The 20,581-nt window shown below is 40.5% G+C and overlaps 1 protein-coding gene across 1 annotated transcript in view; it reads right to left on the bottom strand.

Moving 5' to 3' along the window:
- Positions 1-20,581, bottom strand: part of PHACTR1 (phosphatase and actin regulator 1) — a 301,044-nt gene that overhangs the window by 59,166 nt on the left and 221,297 nt on the right. The window contains exons 3-5 of the mRNA XM_010000934.1: positions 9,700-9,780; positions 2,643-2,828; positions 1,510-1,716 (exon numbers count right to left, since the gene is read on the bottom strand). Of these exons, the coding sequence (XP_009999236.1) occupies positions 1,510-1,716; positions 2,643-2,828; positions 9,700-9,780 (474 nt within the window). The remainder of the gene's footprint in view (positions 1-1,509; positions 1,717-2,642; positions 2,829-9,699; positions 9,781-20,581) is intronic.

Below are 20,581 nucleotides of genomic sequence, written 5' to 3'. Positions count from 1 at the left end.
TGCTATTCCCTTTTTAAAAATGTATTTTATATTTTTTAGTTCTTCCATGTTGGCCTCATTTCTGAACAGCTTCTTGCAATTGGGGCAGAGTTATGCGAAATCATAGAAAGCTGGTATTGTCCTCACCTGAAGCCATTAATACTGCTGCCTAACTTTTCAGGCTGCAGAACTGCCCATTCATTTTGTAGTACAGGGCACAGTATTAACCATTATGTGTAGATTTTGGCAGGCAAGAAAGTAAAGAGATTTCACATAAAACAAACAAAACTGTACAAAACAAAAATGCGTGGCCACCCAAACAGAAACACAAAGAGACTACGTGGCGATATGAGAGAAAACCAGAACACGCTCTTTCCTGATATATACCTTAACCTGAATAAAATGGGTAGCAACTGCCACAAAAAAAACCAACAAACAAACAACCTGACATCTAGAATGCATTAATGTGGACTGAGCATTTTTCACATCAGCCCTGGAAAGATCAGGGCAGCGTTAACACAAAAATATTGACCCAATGAGAAGAGCAGTAGATGCCCCAATACAGAAGACATCTTGTCTTAAACCCATGATTTTGAGGTGCTGCCTCCTAGGCAGCAGCTGCAATTATGAGCATACTGTTAAAAAGGTGCAGGCAAGCACCTTAGAGAATTTTTTTGGTCTGTGTAAATGTAGCCATTCTTTGATTTGGTGGTCTAAATGAGAGACTGGAGAGAGGAGATCCACCATTTCCACATATACCTAGAGCTTTGAATCCCAAAGAGCCTGGACACTCATGAAAATATCTGGAACACAGAAAAGGAGCTTGTATTGTCTACTGTTGCTAGGTGATATGCAGTGAGAGATAGACTGCAGGGCACGAAAATACTTGCCTCTGTGAAGTGGAGCTGCCCATATCAGGACTCCTCAGTCAGAGGGGAGTAGTCAGAGCAGAGGTGAAAAGGGTGGTGAAAGCAGGGAAGCAAAATGGCAAGAAGCCATGGGCCAGATTTGCCTGTGTAAGGCTGAGGGTGCCAAGTAAAAGACAAAGATATGGAAAGATACAGGGTGTGTGCAGGGGGACTGCCCAGAAGGCAGTTAAGGGGAGAAGCAACAAAGGGCAAAAGGAGAAAGCAAAAGTCTTCCTTTCCCCTCAATCCTCATCCCTTCTCCTATCAAAGGCACTTAAAGATATCCTAGCTTTTTCCTTACCCTTCCTTCCCCATCAAAGCACATCCTGCAATGTTTGTGGTGATGGTGAAGTCTTGATGAGTAAGAGTGAGGTGGGTTAGGAAATGCAGCAGCCATCTGAGGTAATGACAGCTGAGATGGGAAGTGCTCTGAAGTGACCTTGATGAAGGTACAGTCTGAAAATGCCTCGTGACCTGCAGGTACAACACAGATACGTTCCCAGCACACACAACATGTGCAAACAGCATTACAGAAGGAGGAAGAACAGAGAACCTTGCTGTAAGGGCAGCTTCTTCCTATGAGGGAAATGGTGGTTCTGAGGGTCCAGGAACACCTACTTACCAGTTAAGTGGCTGGCAATCCTGGCAATAGGTTTAGGAGGCAGGGCAGGGGGCTGTTTGAGGAGGGACAACTGTTTCACTGGGGTGTCCTCATGGTCTCCAGGGAAAGCGGCAGATTTTTTGGGGGGAAGTAGCAGGACTGGCTTAGCTGTAGGATCTTGGGACAGGAGGACGCTGGATTCATTGGATGTGGGGCTCTCTTCAGACACTGGAGGACACAACCACATCATAGACGCAACAACGTTACGAGCAAAGCAGCAGTGGATACAGCCGTAGTAACACAAGAAAAGCAGCACAGCAATGCAGATTAAGAGCGACTAATAGATTTCACTCAAACATCAGATGACATAAAGAGGAGGGAAGAGAGGAACAGTAACACACAGCTACACAACAACCGAATTTCCCATTACCTCTGACAGAAGCCAGCTCCCTTACGCCAGGCTGAGACGCGTTCCCACATCCTGAACGCAAATCAAGAGCCTTAAAATGTCACAGCTGAGATGGTCTGTCACTACAGCTTGCTCAGGACCAGATATGGTAGCAGGTAGTCTCTAAACTTATCCTGTAAATGTAAAAGCACCTCACGGGCCCCACTCCATTTCAAAGAGGCCGCACAGCTGTCGAAGATCTTAGATGTACAGTTCTGCCAGTCACAACCATCAGCATGAAGTGACGCAGAAGGAGGAGCTAACAGGGTTAGCTGTCTATCTGCAAGGGTTGGGAAAGAAGCACAGAGAGCCTCACCTAGGGTAAGGGTACCTGGCTGTGTCAGCTACTGAAAGCTGCGTGGTGTCAGTGTCACCCAGCACCACACACTGGGTAAAGGGCACGGTGTTGTACCCTAGGCTTTAAAAATATTGTCAGCTCTCTGCTCTAGAGTTCATTGGCACAGCTGAGATGTAGCTGCAGAGTTAGGAATCTACTCTTAAATGTTGACAAAGTGCAGGTTACTTGTGCTACTTCTATGCCAAGTCAGTTAACATTTCTCACGGACCATCCAGTGACAATCTATATGCTGTCATCTCCTCTTAGTTTTCAACAAGGATTTGTCAGGGCTAGACACAAATGTTAGAAGTCAGAAACCTGTTTCAAACAGCTTAGTATATATACATTATCATGTAAACAAGATGTTACCTGTCCCATCCATGATCTCTGTGGTTGGGAGCACCTCGTATGAGCAGGGTTCCCCAGGTGCTGGACCTGACTCCAGTTCTGCTAGGGCTGGCAGGGATACCTGGCTGGAGCTCAGCACTTGCCCGGAGCCTAGAGGTTGCCCATTCTCCAAAGCTCCTTCTTCATTTGGTATGGAAAGCTCCCCATCTGTTCATAGTTGGAGGAAAGCAGAATGAAAACAGAAGACATATAAATAAATGCAGAAAGAATTTTAAATTAAATCTGCTATCTCGATTAGTTGCTTGCAAATGAGGAATCTGAATTGAGATCTTGTATGTATACAGAAGACACAGGGATAAGGATCAAAACAATATGGCTTGTATCTCAAAAATCCAACTTGTGCAGAACAGTTTTCGGAGATGTCTGACTGTGATGTTCTGTCCACAACAGTTTCACACAAGTCTGATAGCATTTCACTTGCCCTAAGGGTTTATTAAAATTTGAGAAAGATCTATCAAAGATCTGACAGGTATCTTTGTTGTTCTTTTGGTTTCCCTAGGAGGGTCATTATGATCCATGGTCTAAGGTGGATGGTTCCTGACCATCCTCCACCCATGGGGATACACGACCCCATCCAGGGCCACAAAATCTGTTTTCCCTCTGCCTCATTGAAGCTGAGAAGTGATGAATTAGTATGGGCTGGAACTGAAGCTGTGGAACTTCCTTAAAGAATACTAATACACACAGTATATCATAATATATAATAGTAATAGTGAAAACAATAATAGTTGTTGTTGTTATTCTCTTCCATTACAACAATGTTTATGCTATAAGGGACACAAGTAAAATCATAGAAGTATATCTCTGTTTTAGACACAAATAAAAACATTATAGCTCGCAGCATCAAGAATTTTAGTAAGGGAGAAAATAGTTTTTACTTGTCTGATGTAAGGTCTTGATAGTGGGATATAGCAAATTCCATTTAGAAAGACTGTTTTAAAAGTTATTAATAGTATCTCCTCTACCAGCAAAATTACTGTAAGAGCAGCTGTATTTTCTTTCTTATCAGACACCACTTCACATTAGAAATAATAAAGAACAGAAGTGAGAGATCAGATCATTCTCTTTGGTGTCAACCTGCATGATTTTTATCTCAGAACTTGTTATACACAGCACTCTGGTACCTGGAGGCAATGACCACATGGATATCTCAATTACAGTTTTATAAAGGAAAGTGTTCAGCCCCTACGGTTACATGTGGAAGCCTAAAAATAAAATCAGAATGTGTCTTGTAAGGCTAAAAACCAGCAGACAAATAAGTGGAGCCTGATCTTACTATGCATTTAAATTATTTTTTTAATGAAAAACTTAGGATTTCAGGATCTATTTATTGATTTTCGGGCACCTCTGATTAACCATGTTACTGATGAATGTACCAAGCAGAGATGCACATCATTGCAACTAGTGCACATTTTCCCCTAATGGGGGGAATGTGCATAACACTTTGGAAAACAACATTGGAAAGAGAAAAAAATAAGTCTCACTTAAGCATCAGGACACAGCAATTAACAAGTCTGAAAGTACATTAGCTGGTAAGTATCCAAAATTAGGTCTTTGCCTTTTAAAGCTTCTTTACAGAGAGTGAATATGGTCTCCTGCTTATTTTGGCATTACTAGAAATACCAAGGTCTTGAATTTATTGTTTTTACTGGAGGTTTTTTTAAGACCTAGAGAACTATTATGGTACACTGCCACATCACACCAGACTGAAATGTGACCCACAGTCTTCAGAGCAATCAACTGAGCTGGCTGAAAGGTGGCAACATTAATCACAACTGAGGGTTTGGGCCAATTGTTCTCAGCACAATCTCATTCTAACTGCTGTGGTCATTCAATACAAACCCGTTTCTTTCTTCAGGCAGCAAAAATCAAACAACAGTTCAGTCAACATTTAAGCTGAATGTTTTTCAGCTTCTCTGGGTGGAGATGCTATATCATTTATGCTTGCTCTGTCTCCCTTTCTCCCCCTCTCCCTGTGTCGCTTACACACACCTTTACATGCATTTGGGATAGGGGCTGCTATCATCTCAGTTACCTGGTTTCATAAAAGGGCAAAACTGTTTCTTATGTAGAGCAACTTATGCAGAGATTGTGTCCAGCAATATTCATTAGTTCAGTGCAGGATTCAATGGGACCGTAACTGTGAGCAGACAGAGAGTATATGTGATAAAACCAGCAACATGAAGTTTTTGGAGGGATATCTGCACATTTCAATGAAGTGGAGTGCCTATTGTAACACGCTGAGCACCTTGAAATTTTACTGTCTTAAGTGCACCTTGCACTTCTCAAGGTAATTTCAGCATGATTTAAAAAGATGTCATTCAAATGACCCACTGAATGTTTATGATTGAAAAAAACCTAAAACATGAGATAAAATTTTGGGGTTTGCTTTTTGTCATAACAACAAGCATGACAGTTTTCTACACTGACAGAATAAGCTCTTTTAATTTTCCCTCTGAATATCTTCAGTCTTCATTTAGATTCTAAAACTTGTCCTTGGATTTGACTGAAATCATTAGACACAACACAGAATCGTGGCTAAATCAGATCATGCTTAAAGAAGAGCTACATGGGAAGCAGCTCAAGTACAGCAAACTGATCAAAGATGTGGATAAAATAATTTGTAGAGTGAAGAATATCTTAATGTGAATTAATCCTGGATCAGAGACATGCTCAACTACCCGCTATAAAAGGCAAATTACTTATTATTCTTGAAGCACTAAAAGCTATTCTGGTTAGCTGACATACAAATGAAAAGGATCTTGGTAATGCAATTATTACATATACATAGATGAATCTATTAGTCTTCAGGAACTGGCTATGAGTTTAATTTTGCACAGTGATAACATATGTAATCTTTTGTTCTCACACTTGCTAAATCCTTTGCTGTGTTTTCACAGAGCCTGCTGCTATTTAGTGGAGAACAACTTTCCCTAAATGCATGAGCTTTGATAGTGCCATCTAAGTGTGAATCAGCTGGATCTGGACAGGACCAGAGAGAGGAGCTTGACCTCTGCAGCAACAGGAGCACATAAAGGCTGCTCTCCTGTTACTCAGGAGGCTCCGCACACCTGCAGTCACTGAAGAAACAGGACCTCTGAGGAAGCTCTCTGATGCAGAGGACTCACTTTGATTCACCTTTGCAAGTGAAAAGCATGGGATAAAGGCCCAGAAATGCCTAGATGTTACAGTCCAAACCTGTGGCCTCTACGCATGGTTTGTACTCCTGAGCTCACCTGCCCTTTCCAGTTCCAGGTGCTTTTAAAAAATTGCCTGCTGTGGAGGAGCCCATCACACTGGCTGGTGTAGACCAAGTCCTTCTGCTGCCTCTTTACGTCAGGGCTCTGCCTACCCTCTCCTCTCATCGTGTCTTTTCACTCTGAACACCCTGGGCTAGGGAACTTGCATGAAGTTGAAAAGCTTGAAAAGGAGCTGATGTGCTCCTTCAACAGATAAATGGCTAAGGAAGTCAAAATGATGAGGAAAGATTGAAATCTTGTTATTCTTTTTCCTCTTTGGTTCGTCTCCCTCAGTACTTCTCTGCTCTCAAGTGAGACTGTCCAGGCAAGCATTCTCAACAGCAAAGGCTAGGAAAGGCAGAGAAAAACTCATGTTCTTTTCTGCCATAGCTCCCAGGAGTGTTCTTGCATGTAGTCAAGACGTGTCCTCGAGGCTGTTTCCTAGCCTTCATGGCTACCTTAGCACAGTGGATAGGATACTCCTTGACTTCGGTCTCTAAGCAGACCTCTGATTTCATGGGATCTGGTGGTTTCAGACAGGCTGACATATGGATGCCCTCCCTGCTTCTACAGGAGTTCAGATCTTTTCATGGTATTGAAAATGCAGCACAACTGGCTCCCTGGTGGCTGCCATGCCTTCCTCCCTGCTGCCAAAGCAAGTTCTTCAAACTTCAGCTCACCTACTGCCACAGAATCCACCTTAGCACATCAAGTGCAATACTCCCAAATCCTGTCAGGATTTAGTTAACCTGAAATTTGGGTCTAAATCCATTATCTTGATTACGTAGAGAGTAAAAAAATACAAAAATATAAAAGATGAAGGCTGGCCATGCTTCTTTGCAGAACCATTGCACCATCACCTCTGAAGTAACCAATTAGCACACAGTCATGTTCAGAAATTTTTCACTATGGCAATCTTATCTATGTTCAGATAAAGGAAGAGGTATCAAAATACTACAAGTAGATTTAATTCTTTGACCAGCACCACAGAACAGTCAGCAATTCTAAGGACACATACTCTGGGGACAGTTACACCTTCAAGTGAAAAATCCAAGCTGTTTATCAATGTGTGGGAGCAATGGTACAGCAAAAATGTGAGTTCTGCTGAATGCCATAGCATGTGCTGATTTGCAGGTGGAAGCTGTATTTTTAACCTCTCAGCACTGCCTGCCAACAAACTATTAGAACAGCAGGCACCTCATCAGGCACTTCAGCATACTGTTTTTCAGAAAATACACAGTATTTGAAAAATCACAACCTTTGCCTACATTTTCAGAAGACTCAAGTACAGAACTGGAAATGGAAGATGATAGAAACGGATTCAGTCATGAGCCTTGCCAAGAAAAGAGCTCTCTGCAGTTCAGTCTGGAGTGGATTCACTTGACTAGTTTAAGAATAGGGGTCACTGAAGTGAGAAAAGCATTTCTTGGTTCCCAAATATAGCAGCTGGACAGCAGTGACCCTCCCATGTGTGAACACTGTGATTTGCTGTGCTTTGCTTTCACCTGCTGGGTAACACAAAGTCCTCTGAAAAGTCAGCAAATCCTGAAGCAAACAGGTCAGTGTCTTTTTACAGAGCATGTGAACAGCTTGCTAATTGTGGTTTTTTTTTCAATATAGAAGATAGAATAAGACCAATACTAAATACACTGCCAGCTCCAGAATTTCTGTTCTTGGGTCAGCCTATACATATTAAATTTCTATTGTTCTGTACAGATTGTTTTTAAGAAAGAAAAAGGCAAAATGGTTCACTTACAGGCTGATTCTGACTGCTTTGTCCAGCCCTTAGGAGAGGGAGACAAAGAGATTTAACTTTATGACTACACCTATTGCCTGTGCAAGATGCCTCTTGGCATGGAAGGTGCTATCATCATTAAATAAAGCCTTCTGCTAAAAGTGCTAAAATCTGCCATGGTTTCTTGAAGGATTAGAGATTATTTAACAGGAATTAGAAGGAAAACTACTTCTGCTTAAGATTTGCAGTGAGATATAATATCCCTTATTAGAATTACTCTCAGATTACTACACCAGTGAATGAAATATTGCTTTAGTTCTACAAATCTTGTCTTACTCATATCTTGGTATCATCAAAGCTACCTGGTCACTGCTACTATACTTGTGTATTAGCACTTTCTTCTCTGCCCTACCTCTTTCTTTCGAGGAGAAGCATCAATTCTTAGTTTTCTGTGTTTGAAACCAGCAGGAAATAATACAGGATACTGAATAAGAAGTCCAGCTGTTTTGCATTACAGCTTCCCTTTTAGTGGCTCCTGACAGTGAAAAAAGTCCAATGTCTCTGTTTTTTTGCACTAGAAATAGGATGAAGCAGCATGGGTTTCAGACCAGTTTTTTTTTCCTGATATTAAAAGGTGAAAAATTACTACAAAGAGGGATTAACTTCTTTTTTTCAGATGAGGACCTCCAGACAGCTTAGTATCTGCTTCACAACATGATATACTAGAGCATTATTTGATGGATGGTGAAAGCTGCAACACTTGGGTGGCGATATGGTGGGCAGGGCCAAGCTGCACAGGAAAGATTTTTCCTGGGGACGCCTTTAGGTTTGTGTAGTGCTGGGTCAGAAAGCAGCTACGTGTGGGATGCGAGGCAGGGATGAAGGAGGGAACGACCTGGGTGGTGCTGAGGCTCAAGAAGGGCAAACCTTTTGCCAGGAGTTGTTTATACCCTGAAGTTGCATCTAGGATGACTTCCAAAGAGCAGGCCATAGTGAGAGCACAGGCAGCATTAGATCTACAGGATTAGAAAAATCTAAAATACATAATGGTTAAAAAAAGTAATACTTAAGGACAAGCAGCATTTTGCTTTGTTTTTGCAATGTTTTTTATTTTTCCCATGTAAATAATTAAACAGTTTAGGATAGTAAATTTTAAAATAATCTCTCTTTTCCCAATAAGCTAGGCTGAAAAAGCAGGTAGCAGATTTAATACCTCCAGACTTTATGAGATAGACTCTACTTCATATGTCTGTGACAGTTAATAACTTCTATTGACTTCTAACAGGTTTTCTGCTGGTATTGTGAAAGACTTTTAGACTTGGAATTAATGAGAATTTAAAGCACATGTATAAGTTGTACTGAACTTAAGAGGCAACTTTGTAATGTCTTTATACACCTTGCTGAAATAATTACTTTAGTTATTAAGAAGGGAAGCAAAGCAAATAAAAGCTGAGGTTAAAGATTGACACATATGTAACAGATATCAAATATGTATTGCATTACCAGGATAAAGCAATGGTCTTTGTAAGACAATGGTGTTTTGCATAAATACCTTACCAACTCAACAAAAGTTATCCTGAACAAGGAATTACTACTGTTATGTCTTCTGAGCTGTTTGAAGAGATTGTGCACTGTTCTGTGCTAGTTAGTATCCAAAATCTTTTAAAATTTCCCTTTTGCACAACAGTTAATCCCAAAGTGACTCAACCAGACAATGACAACACATGCAGGCACAGAGCCACTCCATCTCTCTGCAATCTGGATGACTTGCTGGTTTGCAGTGACTGGCTCCTGCACTCTGCTGTGATTTATATTTCCTTTACATTTCCAATTAGCTTTCAGTTTTATTTGCTAGCTAACTACCACATTCATCCAATGGAGAGGGCCAGTCAATGGTGAAATCAAACAAGATGCTTGGAGACCTTATTCTGCAGAGTCCTACAATTCAGGACCGTATTCCCAGTTCTCATATGCTACAATAATGTAATATCTAACCACAAAACTACATGGGATGTCAATTTAACATTGTGAAAAGAACACTTACCTTTATCAAAAATTTCTTTCAGCACTCCTCGTTTTATAAGCTCCTCTCTGCTTTGCCTCATTGATATTTTTCTTTCCAAAGCTGTAAGCAAAGGAGAAGGGTCAATATAAATAGCAAAGAATGGAGGTAATTATTTTAAAAGACTGCCTTTTGGCATTTAAGAAATGCTTTTTCTCCTCTGCAAGTCAGTGGCAAATTAAGTGTCTGAACATAAAGGCTACTACTGGCAGTCCAGAGAACCTGCCTGATGCTGTAGCATGGCTGTTCTTGACAGAAATGGCTATACCATAGACTGATAAATTTTTGGGTGTACCTGCACCCCCCCTTGCTTAATTTTGACACGACTCAAGCATTGCTGTGGAGAATTAGAGACAGCAAAGGGAAAAAATTAGTGCAGAAGCTTGTTTGCCACAGTCTCCAGTGAGAGCAGATGAGGCATTCAGGACAAAAAAAGAGCTGTTCAGTAGACTCTTCTCCCTGTAGGAGTGTTTTCTCTCCCAAAAGCTGTAAATGAGGGAAACTCCATAAAAGCCACTGCAATCTGCACCAGGCCTGAACAGCCTTAGTCCTGTATTTGCTGCTTGGAGACCGTGGTCAGTGAGGCAGCAAAATGACAGATAGAAATTTCATGTTTGTTTAGTCCAGCAGTAATTAAAACAATGTCCAATTAACCAAAACACCACAAAGGACATGCGTTCAGGCAAAGAGCTGAAAGCCAGCAAGCCAGGGGCACAAGAAATGATGTGCAGGAAAGGCCGTGACTGTGTGTGCTCTGCAAGAAACAAGCCTGTCCCTGCCAAAAAAGAGGCACAGTCAAGGGCGAATTGCTTCTGCCATATGCTCCCCGATCAGACCCAGCACAGATGCACAAACACACAGATGAACTGGGACTTAGCATCTTCAGTTTGCCCAAGGTAGATTTAAAGCAAAAGAGGCTCCAAAACCCTCTCTCCACCCTGGAAAACGAGGCTGTAACCTTTCCTGGCATTGCTGCATGTTGGCTGTTCCTGCAGGGGCACAGTATACTTAGTATACTGTATTAGCTATGCTTATACTGACACACTACACACATTGCAACTTATTTGCTGCCAGATAGATATGAAGAGTATGAACAAAGCTAGCTCTGCTTCACTCTTTTCCATAGGATATATTTAGGTCTCCCCATTGCTACTATCAGTTTTGAACACGTATTCTTCAAGACAAGGAAAGTCAGTAGGGACAGTTAATACCTAAACCCACCCTCTGAACTTCAGACTTCGCCTCATTTGAAGAAGTGCTTTAGGCACCTTGCTGACTTTCAATGAAACTTTCATTTCTAAGCTTCTAATACGCTTTTGAAAAGAAATACCCAACAATCATACTGTGGAGTCATGTTGCAGACTGATTCCCAGTCTTCTTTCCCTGCACTGAAGGGGCCTTGTTCTGATATGGTATTTAAAGGTTTTTCCCTCTCCTCCCTTAGAATGGCTGCTCTCAGCTCCTCCAAAAAGAAAAAACAAAACAAAGCCAGAACAAGCAACAGAGAACTCCCAAGCTTTCTCCCACCAAAGAAGTTGTTAAAACCCTGACTGACTTCAAAGAAGAATTTGGCAGCACCAAACACCTTTTCCAGTAGGTCTGGGAAAGTGTAATTTTCTGTCAGTGTAAGCAGGAAACAGCACCCAGTCTGTCTGAGCTTGTTCTTCAGTGGGAAATCCAGCCATCTCTGGCTTTAGTACAGCTGGCCAAGTACAGCCATCTCTGTACCTTAAATAGCTGAGTAACAGATCTGTGTTTCACAGACAAATGCACAGTTACACGCCTTGGTTCACCATCTCACCCTCCTGCCTATTCAACATCTGGCTATGCAAGGAGGCACCAGTGCTAAAACTGACTTCATGGCTAGGAAAGGCCATCACACCACTAAAGTAGTGGTAAAAATCACAATAATTTTGTGGATTGGAGTTAAGGTTTTTTGGGGGACCAATGGCTATTGAGGGCTAGAAGAACATTTTGGAGAAGCACAGAAGTGCCTTTCTCAAAACAACCTCTGGGCAAGATATTCAAAGATTGACCAAGACTTCTCAAAGTCATGGACTGTTTTTGCAGTCTAGCAGAATTTGGAATATAGAATATATTTCTGGAAGATTCTGTTTTTTCAGACACTCCCTTTTCGTTGTCATCCGCTTCTACTAACGAGTGGGGAAAAAAAATCCTCCAGCTTGAAGATCAGACTAAAACAATTTTTTGTTTCCAAATCCTTTCTAAGTAGGTACAGGACTTAAAGTATTAATTATTTCCCTGCTAAGCCAGTTTAATTAATAAGATATTTAGAGGAAGGGCATGCTGAGCTAAGAGCAGCACTGAATGATAATAACAGATGTTATACTGAAACTATGGAACATGCTGCCTTCCTTTAATACAAATCTTCCTCCCAAACAAGTCTCATACATTTATGTGCATAAACTGCTATGCTATTGCTGGATCAGGTGGAAAAAAAATTGCAAGAGCTTAGATGCAGAACTCATTACCATCTAACAGCTGAACAATGAAACGTTTCACTTATTCTGGATTTCTCTGGCAAAGATTGCCTGTTCTTTTAGGAAGGATTTTATTTTCAAGCAGAAAGCTGATACAGAATAAATTAATTCACTCTTCAATGAGAAGTGATCCATTTACAGCAGAAGATAAATAAAAACCTGAGAATGAATTCTTGATTCATGAGAACCTTGTAAATTCAATGATAGAGAAAAACGAAATAGAATTAGTATTTAACAAAAGATGTATCACTTCACTGGTGATATTCATTGCTGATCAACCTCATTTTGTTAATTCATACAATCTTCTAGCAGATTAGAAATACACATTAAGCTCTCTTTATGGGGTCTACTTATGCCAGAAACTGGTTTTCTAACAAATCCATCCAAGAAACTATCAGTTACTAGTTTATAGAAATGAGCATATGGGCACTTTATGACATAAGTGTACACATTTTGCCAGTGTGCTCTGCTCTATACTGTTTCTTTTAAGTGCTGAAGAAAAAACAGTGGGAAATGTTTTTATTAATGTTTCTGAGCTGGTATTTTCGAACTCATCCCTCAGGAGCAGCACCCCTCTGCTGTTCAAGCAGAGCTTTTCTCTATGGCAGACCCATTAAGATCAGTGAAGCCTTGACAGGGTCAGGAGGATTTCCTGCCCTTTCATTCTGGAAATCAAGCACAGTTTTGTCTTTATTCCTTTAATAAGCCGTTGCTCTCCTTGATGGTTGTGACTGTGGGCTGCTCCTCCAGCTGAGAAGGTGAAGCTCACTGCTGCCTCTGTGCCAAGCACTTCTGCTGCTCCATTAACCAGCCAAAGAGGCATTTATGTAGTCAGGACTTGTAACCTTTCTGTCTCTCCTGTTCTTCCTTCCAAGATATCTCAGATGAACTCTTTCAGCCAGCATCTATATGAGAATAAACTGGTCCCCTCTGCATAACTTGTCATGTTGCTGCTTAAACCAAGGGGCAGACCAAATAAGCAATGCCTGCCCTTTCTTCTCATCTGACAACAGAAACTAAACCCCACCCTGTGCCAGCCAGTTAAATCTTCACCTCACTTTCTTTTGAAGCTGCTCAAGGCCTTTGTCTTAAAAAGCAATGGGCGTTGCTTTGCATGAGTTCTTCCTTTCTAAGGCCACTATAATTTTCATGACTATTTTAGAAAACAAAGGTCATTATAGGAATGGAGCTTAGAGCAGAAACCTTCTGGTGCATCAATCATATTTGGATTTAATAGGCAGAATTTGCTTTGCTAATAATTCTGAACCAAGCAATTAGAAACAAGCAAACCAACTGCTTTGCACAGTTATAAGATAAACAACCATCAATATTTCCTTTAGCCTTGTAAGGAAGGAGAGATTTTCAGATGTGATGGATTCTGTATTAAAAGATGCTACATCATCCTGAAATTCTTCCAACTATGTTCACTTTCTTGATAATCAAATGGAGCAGGATTAATCTGATACAAATGTTTAGTGTGGGCTTCTGCCTCTGAGTTGTCCTTATATACTAAGATCAAGTCTCAGGCATGGTTGATCTCAGACTAATGTAACCATTTAATTCAGGTGGAACTGCACCTTGGAAGTGCCTGCTAGTTTTTACTTTCCCTAAAGGAAGTGGAGGGTGAGTAGCTGAGATAAAGGTGCACAAAATTGTGGCTGAATCCACTCCTGAAACTGAAATTGACTGAAGAGGGTAGTTTTAAGAAAATAAATGTTGCGTAGATTAAAGTCTCAGAAAGAGCTGAGGAAAATGTATGTCAGCTCACAAAAGTAGATGTGTCAACTCACACAGGGATCCATTAATTGTGGGATTTTTCCAATAGCTGTGCATGGCACCCACCATCAGTGCTGTGAGCTTAAGGGCTGACCAACACCAAAGCATAGCCTGACTGAAATAACTGCTTTGCTTTTCTCAGTGCTAAATATGAATTTTGCTTGCCTTCAAACACTTGTAAGTCTCTTGAAGTCTAAGGGAAGAAAAAATTTTCAATGTGTTTCTGAGTCTTTGAGATTTAAAGTTCCTTGCAGAGTTTTGGTCCCTCTAATCTCAGACTGGGTTTTCCTGTTAACAGCACCACCTACAAAATCTGACTCAGAGTACTACCAAGAAAGGATTAGGAGCACCTTTTTATCTGTGATGTCTGCTCATGACATTTCTTGTTCTGGCTGTAGCCCAGCACTGCTATGAGATTATGAAGTGAGTGAACATCAGTTGGGAAAAGATGTGTGGCTATTAAAAGTTAAGTTTGATTTTAAGACTTGCAAAGACCTCTTCAAATCAGGTCCTGTTACAGGAGCTGACTGAAAAACAAACCAAACTGTTTCAGAACATGAATAATTTAGAAAACTTCTGTGGCATGTGCTGCAAGAACCAAAGTTGGCATTGATGTCACAGTGGAGGATTAACTCCAAATACTCCTGAAGCAAGCCAGTGTCATTATTAGCATTACAGAGGTACAAAAGTGAGGTACAAACACTCTGAAACAACTTGCCTTGTCAACTGCTAGATCAGTAGCAAAGCATTAACAGTAACTGCTCTACAGCCAGTGGCCAACACACTATGCTAAGAAATTATCCTTCTGGGCTTAAATTTTGTTAATCTATAAATAAGACAAATCAAATAATAGGAAAAAGAGGCAAAAAAAATCCAAACCACCTTCTACTTATTTTATATTATTTCCAGTCTTATAAGTACAACTACATTTATTTTAGTTTATGACCAGATCCAGAGAAACCCAAGATCATGGATTTTGCAGGTCAAGCAGAGCAAGACTGACAGAAGATGAATACATGAAAACAGGAAATAAACCAAGAAATCTTGACAAATAAAACAAAAGGTATGTGTTCCAAAAAAAGATCTGAGAAAACAGCAGTGAAAATAAAATGACACTGTTGATACCCTTAAGAAAAATGTTACCACCCCCAACGGCCCAGGCAGTAAGTAGCCAAAGAGAACTCAGTTGTGTCAATGACCTGTGATTGTCTATCAATAGTATTTTGGAAAGACTCACATTTTCACCCCCTTTCTACATAACTGCTTTTCTTGTCACACTTGAGAAGTATTGTGCAGCAGGTTAGGGAGAAATTCAAAAAGCCAACCAGAATATTGAAAAAAATGAAGAAAAGACATTCCTCCTGTTCTTCCCTCTGAACTGAAACTCAGCATTTTCATGAATTCCTAGGTAACCTTAGGCCAAGAACTGGAAAGCTGAGCCACCAACAGGTACTGCTTTCCACAACTTAATGAAAAAATGAGGCTCTGCAGCCTCATTAAAGAAATTTGTAACAAGGTAACATAGTGTATCTCAGAGTACACCTGCTCTGCAATTATAATGTCATCACAGCCCAGAAAGCCATACTCTGGGCATTCTGAATGCATAATTTAGGCATCAAAAAAAGTAATGAGGGGGTGGTAGCAGCTTATTTGAAGGCTTTTTCATCCAAGTAAAAAATATGGTAGGTTTAACAGCCCATCCTGAAGTCCATACTGCTACCAGCACCCTACGTAGCTATTACTAGATTAAAGATAAATGAAGAATAGCTATTACTGCCACAGTTGTTACTTCAAGGAATCTATGTCCTACAGGCCAGCAGAAGACAGTTGACACAATCCTTGTATTAGAAGATCCATTCAAGTTTTCACATGGACCACTAGCAGATGAAATGACAGTTTCTCCTACAGACTTCTGTGTTACACTATGCAGAAGCTGTAGCATTCAAGAAAGGGCAAGAATGTGGGTTCTACTCACCAAGCCTTTGCAGCCAGGCAAGACGAGTGATGCCATTTGAAATTATTAGAAAGAAAGAAATGTGTAGAACAGCTGTATATCCCAAATAATGGTTGGTTCTTATAAGTGACTCAACTTACTTTAGGCACCCTGACATCTCAGATTTCTGTATTTACAACAAAAAAACAGCTATGCTCAAAGCAAATTAGTGAAGAGCTGGGTGAGATACCTGCAGTACATTTCACTTACCCTGAGAAGATGGTACCCAGATAAACAATACTGCAGTATTGATTTGCAGTGTCAACTGTAATGGTAGAAATGTCTCTTTGCAATATTCTGCTGCATAATAGTTCAAGCATTAGTTCAAACATCAAGCAATAGTTCAAACATTCCTCTAAGGTAAAACCAAAGCATCCACATAGTGGGCATCACTAGAATAAGAACAACTCCTGTGACACTGCAGCAGAACAGAATTCTCTCCAGAACAGAGTTTACACATGGTATATAAATAACAAGGCAAGCTGCTGCTTTTGGATTTGCTCCTCATCAGACGACACATCCAGATGGCTAAATACAGAGCACAGTTTACACAAACAAGTCCAGCAGATGTCCAGAAACTGGATTCTCCAGAGTAACTTTCAGAGGGTGACGCAGTTGGTTTTCTTGGGACAGAAAAAGGAGGGAAAATCTTAAGATAAAACCGAAACAATGGTAGGCTGATAATAAGAAGAGGGGAGGAATGCTTGGACAGACCACCAGGAGATGACAACCAAACTATTGGCTGGTATTTGGCCACCTTGTTTGCCAGCTGAGAGGATCACCCTGCTGGCAGAAAAGAGAGCTGTGCTCAGTAAGACAAGGAAAACAGGGCTGGTGTCAGGAGGATGGGGCCAGACTCTTCTCAGTGGTGTCCAGCAACAGAACAAGGTGTAATGGTCACAAACTGGTACACAGGAGGTTTAACCTAAATATAAGAAAATAGTTCTTTACTCTGAGGGTAACAGAGCACTGGAACAGGCTGCCCAGGGAGGTTGTGGAGTCTCCATCTCTGGAGACATTAAAAGACCACCTGGACGTGTTCCTGTGTAATCTACTCTAGATGATGTCCAGAGGGTCCTTCCAACCCTAACTATTCAGTTATTCTGTGACCTTTTCTACAGTAACAGCAAACTGCTGTGTAGATTGTATAACAGCTTGAGCTTACATTACAACTGTAATTTTATGAACATGTAATGCCTGGTACCCACAGTCAGAGAGATGTGTAAAACCAGTGCATTATGGCACAAAAATCTTACAAAAACCAAAATCTTACTTAGGCTACTACGAAGAAAGCTTGGTCTGCTGGTTGCTTCTATTTCAGCAGAGAGGGATTTGAGCTAACTTAAACCTGCCCATTACCCAAAGTGTGTTTTTACACAAACAATGCTGTTGTAGTAAATTACAGTTAGGAAACAGTTCTTCCACTTACACTGGAATAATTAGAACACAGCGGCCTCCCAAACAGACACACAAAGCAGATGGATAATAGTATGTATGTCCACATCTACACTTAGTTAAAATAAATGTTAAAAATAATAGCCTGCAACTAAGAAACACCTACCTAAATTCAAAGATGGGTTAGCACCTTTGAGAGAGAAGCTATTAAGATTTCAAATACTTCCTGAAAACCATTGCTATTTTGGTACCCACAGAAAACCTCAAGAATAGACAAATTTAAAAATGCATTTGTTATTAAAATGAACTGGCATTAACCCTTCAACACAGATCTCTGTTAGGAGGAAATAATTAATTTAATACTTGATTATAGAAATGACTGAATCACAAAGCGACAGACACTTCCTCCAAAATAAGAAGATTCCTGTGGCACATCATCTAGCAATTATCTTTGGATTGTATTTCTAGCTTGTGCAATGGCACTAGCAGGTAGATACATAATAGACTTGATGCTGAAAAAACCCCAACGTGTCTTTAACACCATTGTCTTACCACCCCAAATAGTGCAGTCTACTTTCTGTTTTGGAAGCTGGTAATAGTTCAAGACACAATAAACCCACACATGACATTTCTGTGTGTTTTATGCATTCAGAGTCTTGGTCTGATTTTTTGCTTTTTTTATTTGGCTGAAAAGTTAATTTTACCAGACAGAGGGACCACTATGCATGGTCATCCTCTGGAATTATCAAAGAGGAAAAGGATGAGACTGGGATCTCAGCTACAGTAACACAAAAGCAGAATAGCTTTACGAGAACCTGGCATGCACTATCCTGCCTTGTGGTATGAATTGTTCCATTATTTCACCAGAAGGTACTTCGTAAAAATCCACCAATGACAAAATGGTTTCATGGTCCTCTCCAGCGAGGGCTAAATTATCTGAGAGAATAAGGCACTTCTACACTTAGTATTATATGTTATTTTAGTGCTTTTCTGGTGTGCAGAAACATAGTTATGATGCTTGTTTGGGATGGCGAAACAGAGTTGAAAACACCAAACACCTTATTTTGGGCAATAACAGTTTTGAACTGAAGTACTGATATAACAAGCAAATTCAGAAAAGGACAGGCAGGAAGGACAGTGAAGTAAAGGAGATGGCTTAGACCAATTTCTTACAGTGTAATCACACCATAAATGTAGATAATACTATAAAAAATAAAGGTATAATGGCAGTCTGATATCTCAGTATTCCAGTGTGCTTCTACTATCCAGTACTTTAATAAAGTTAATCTGTTGAGGATGTAGAAAACCAAACAGAAAATTAGTAGATTCATATGATGTAAAGTTAAAAGCAATAAAATGCAGAGTAGCAAACTGCCAAGACCAGGCAGTTTTCTTCCCAGAGTTCCTCAGGAAATCATATATGAATTAATTAAGCGTGGCATATAATCCAGGGAAGACAGGAAAGTGGCAGAGGGCAAATAGAAAGTTACTATTTTTAAGAGTTTAGAAGTCATCTAGGAATTACAGCCCAGTAAGCCTGGTTTCCATACCACTAGCCTAGGAACAGCAATATAAGATAGAGCTAGAAATAGGAGACCTCTAACAGAAGAGAGACTGCAGAAAGATCATCCTGGGTTTGAGTCAGGAAATTTATAGAAGTCAATGAATGAAGATGCTCTGTGCCATGTTAGTGCCTTTAGAGTTCTAACCCCCCCTTTTTTTAAGGTCATTGGAAGAATTAATAAGAATGAGCATCCTCTAGTGGATTAATAACATTTAGAAAGCAAGGAGGAATGTCCCATCCATAAACAGAGGGATGTGTGCAACCTGCTCTGTGCTTCACTAGATAGGCTGGCAACAGGAAGGAGACAAAATTTGCTGACTGCAGTCAAAACTAAGGCTGACTGCAAAGATCTACAAAAAGATCTTGTGATACTAAGTGACATGTGACAAAATTCAACATTGATAAGAGCAAAAAAGACATCTGGGAAAAGGCAGCCCTAGCTGTACACACTTAATAACAGCTAAATGAGTCATTCTCACTCAGAAGAAACTCTGCAGAGAATTCTCTGAAACCTCATCATAATGCTTGGGGCAGTAAAATAAGGAAACAGCAATTAGGAATTATTAGGAAATAAATACAGCATCCTTGTACTAGTGCATCAGTCTGCAGCTAATGTAAGTGTGGTTATCCATGCCCAAAAAGATACAGGAGAACTAAAAATGTCATGGAAAAAGAATTATTAAAGGGATGGGGTATCTTGTACAGCTGTAAAGAGTAGTAATAAATCTGTATTTTTTTGTCATCTCTTCTTTCACACCAAGGTCCTGGTCCCCTGATAATTACGAAGATTTATGGTAACTGTCACTTAAGCTGTGCTCTGCATGAACCAGATAGTTCCCCTGAAGGAAAATCAAGGCATAAAACAGGATAGCCAACAACAGAATACATCTCTTACACACCCTCCGGCGGGAGCTGAACCAGACAGGGCTCCCTCGGCCTGGAACAGCCCTTCAAAGCAACCCCACAGCACTTGCACTCTTTTGGACCCAGAGATGAGGTAAAGCTGATGCCAGAAGGGCTTCTGCCTTCTGAATGCATGGCAGCAGTGTGAGCTCCTGCTCTCACGCAGCATGGTCACAACTCACTGCTCTGAATCTGGAGCCATAACAATACATAGAGATGTGGGTCAGTCTGCATCTTCTGTGCTCAGGACCATGGGCCACACTAGAACAAATAGCATTCTAGCAAACCACAAAACAGAAGCCTTCACCCTGGGAAACGGGCAACTGAAACAGAAGCCTTCACCCTGGGAAACGGGCAACATTCCCTGGGGAATGCAGCAGAGGTCTAATGAATGAATGAACAGTCATTCAATCATTTACAAAATGCAAAAAAATCAGAGTAATCCAACAAAATGACCCACATGTATGTCAAATAAAAAAAAAGAGAGAGATGTTTCTGTGTACAATGTCTTTTTTCATAGTGGAATTAACTGCAAGAGTTATCCATTAAGGTAAAAAGTGTAATTGTGTTCAAATGACACAAAGCAATGGAGGAAAAATCTACACATGGCTCCTTAATTTGGATGCAGCTTTTGGCTTATGAATTTCTGAGTGCTGGAATCTGATTTGTTATGAGAGGGGACAGGGAAATGCATACTTCCCTGCTGCTGGCATATGGTTTTACTAAACATAA

The sequence above is a fragment of the Chaetura pelagica genome, unplaced genomic scaffold (genome assembly GCF_000747805.2).
Source record: "Chaetura pelagica isolate M959 unplaced genomic scaffold, ChaPel_1.0 scaffold104, whole genome shotgun sequence".
NCBI lineage: Eukaryota > Metazoa > Chordata > Aves > Apodiformes > Apodidae > Chaetura > Chaetura pelagica.
The sequence above is the reverse complement of the archived record's forward strand: the minus strand, read 5'-3'. Positions and strand labels throughout refer to the sequence as shown.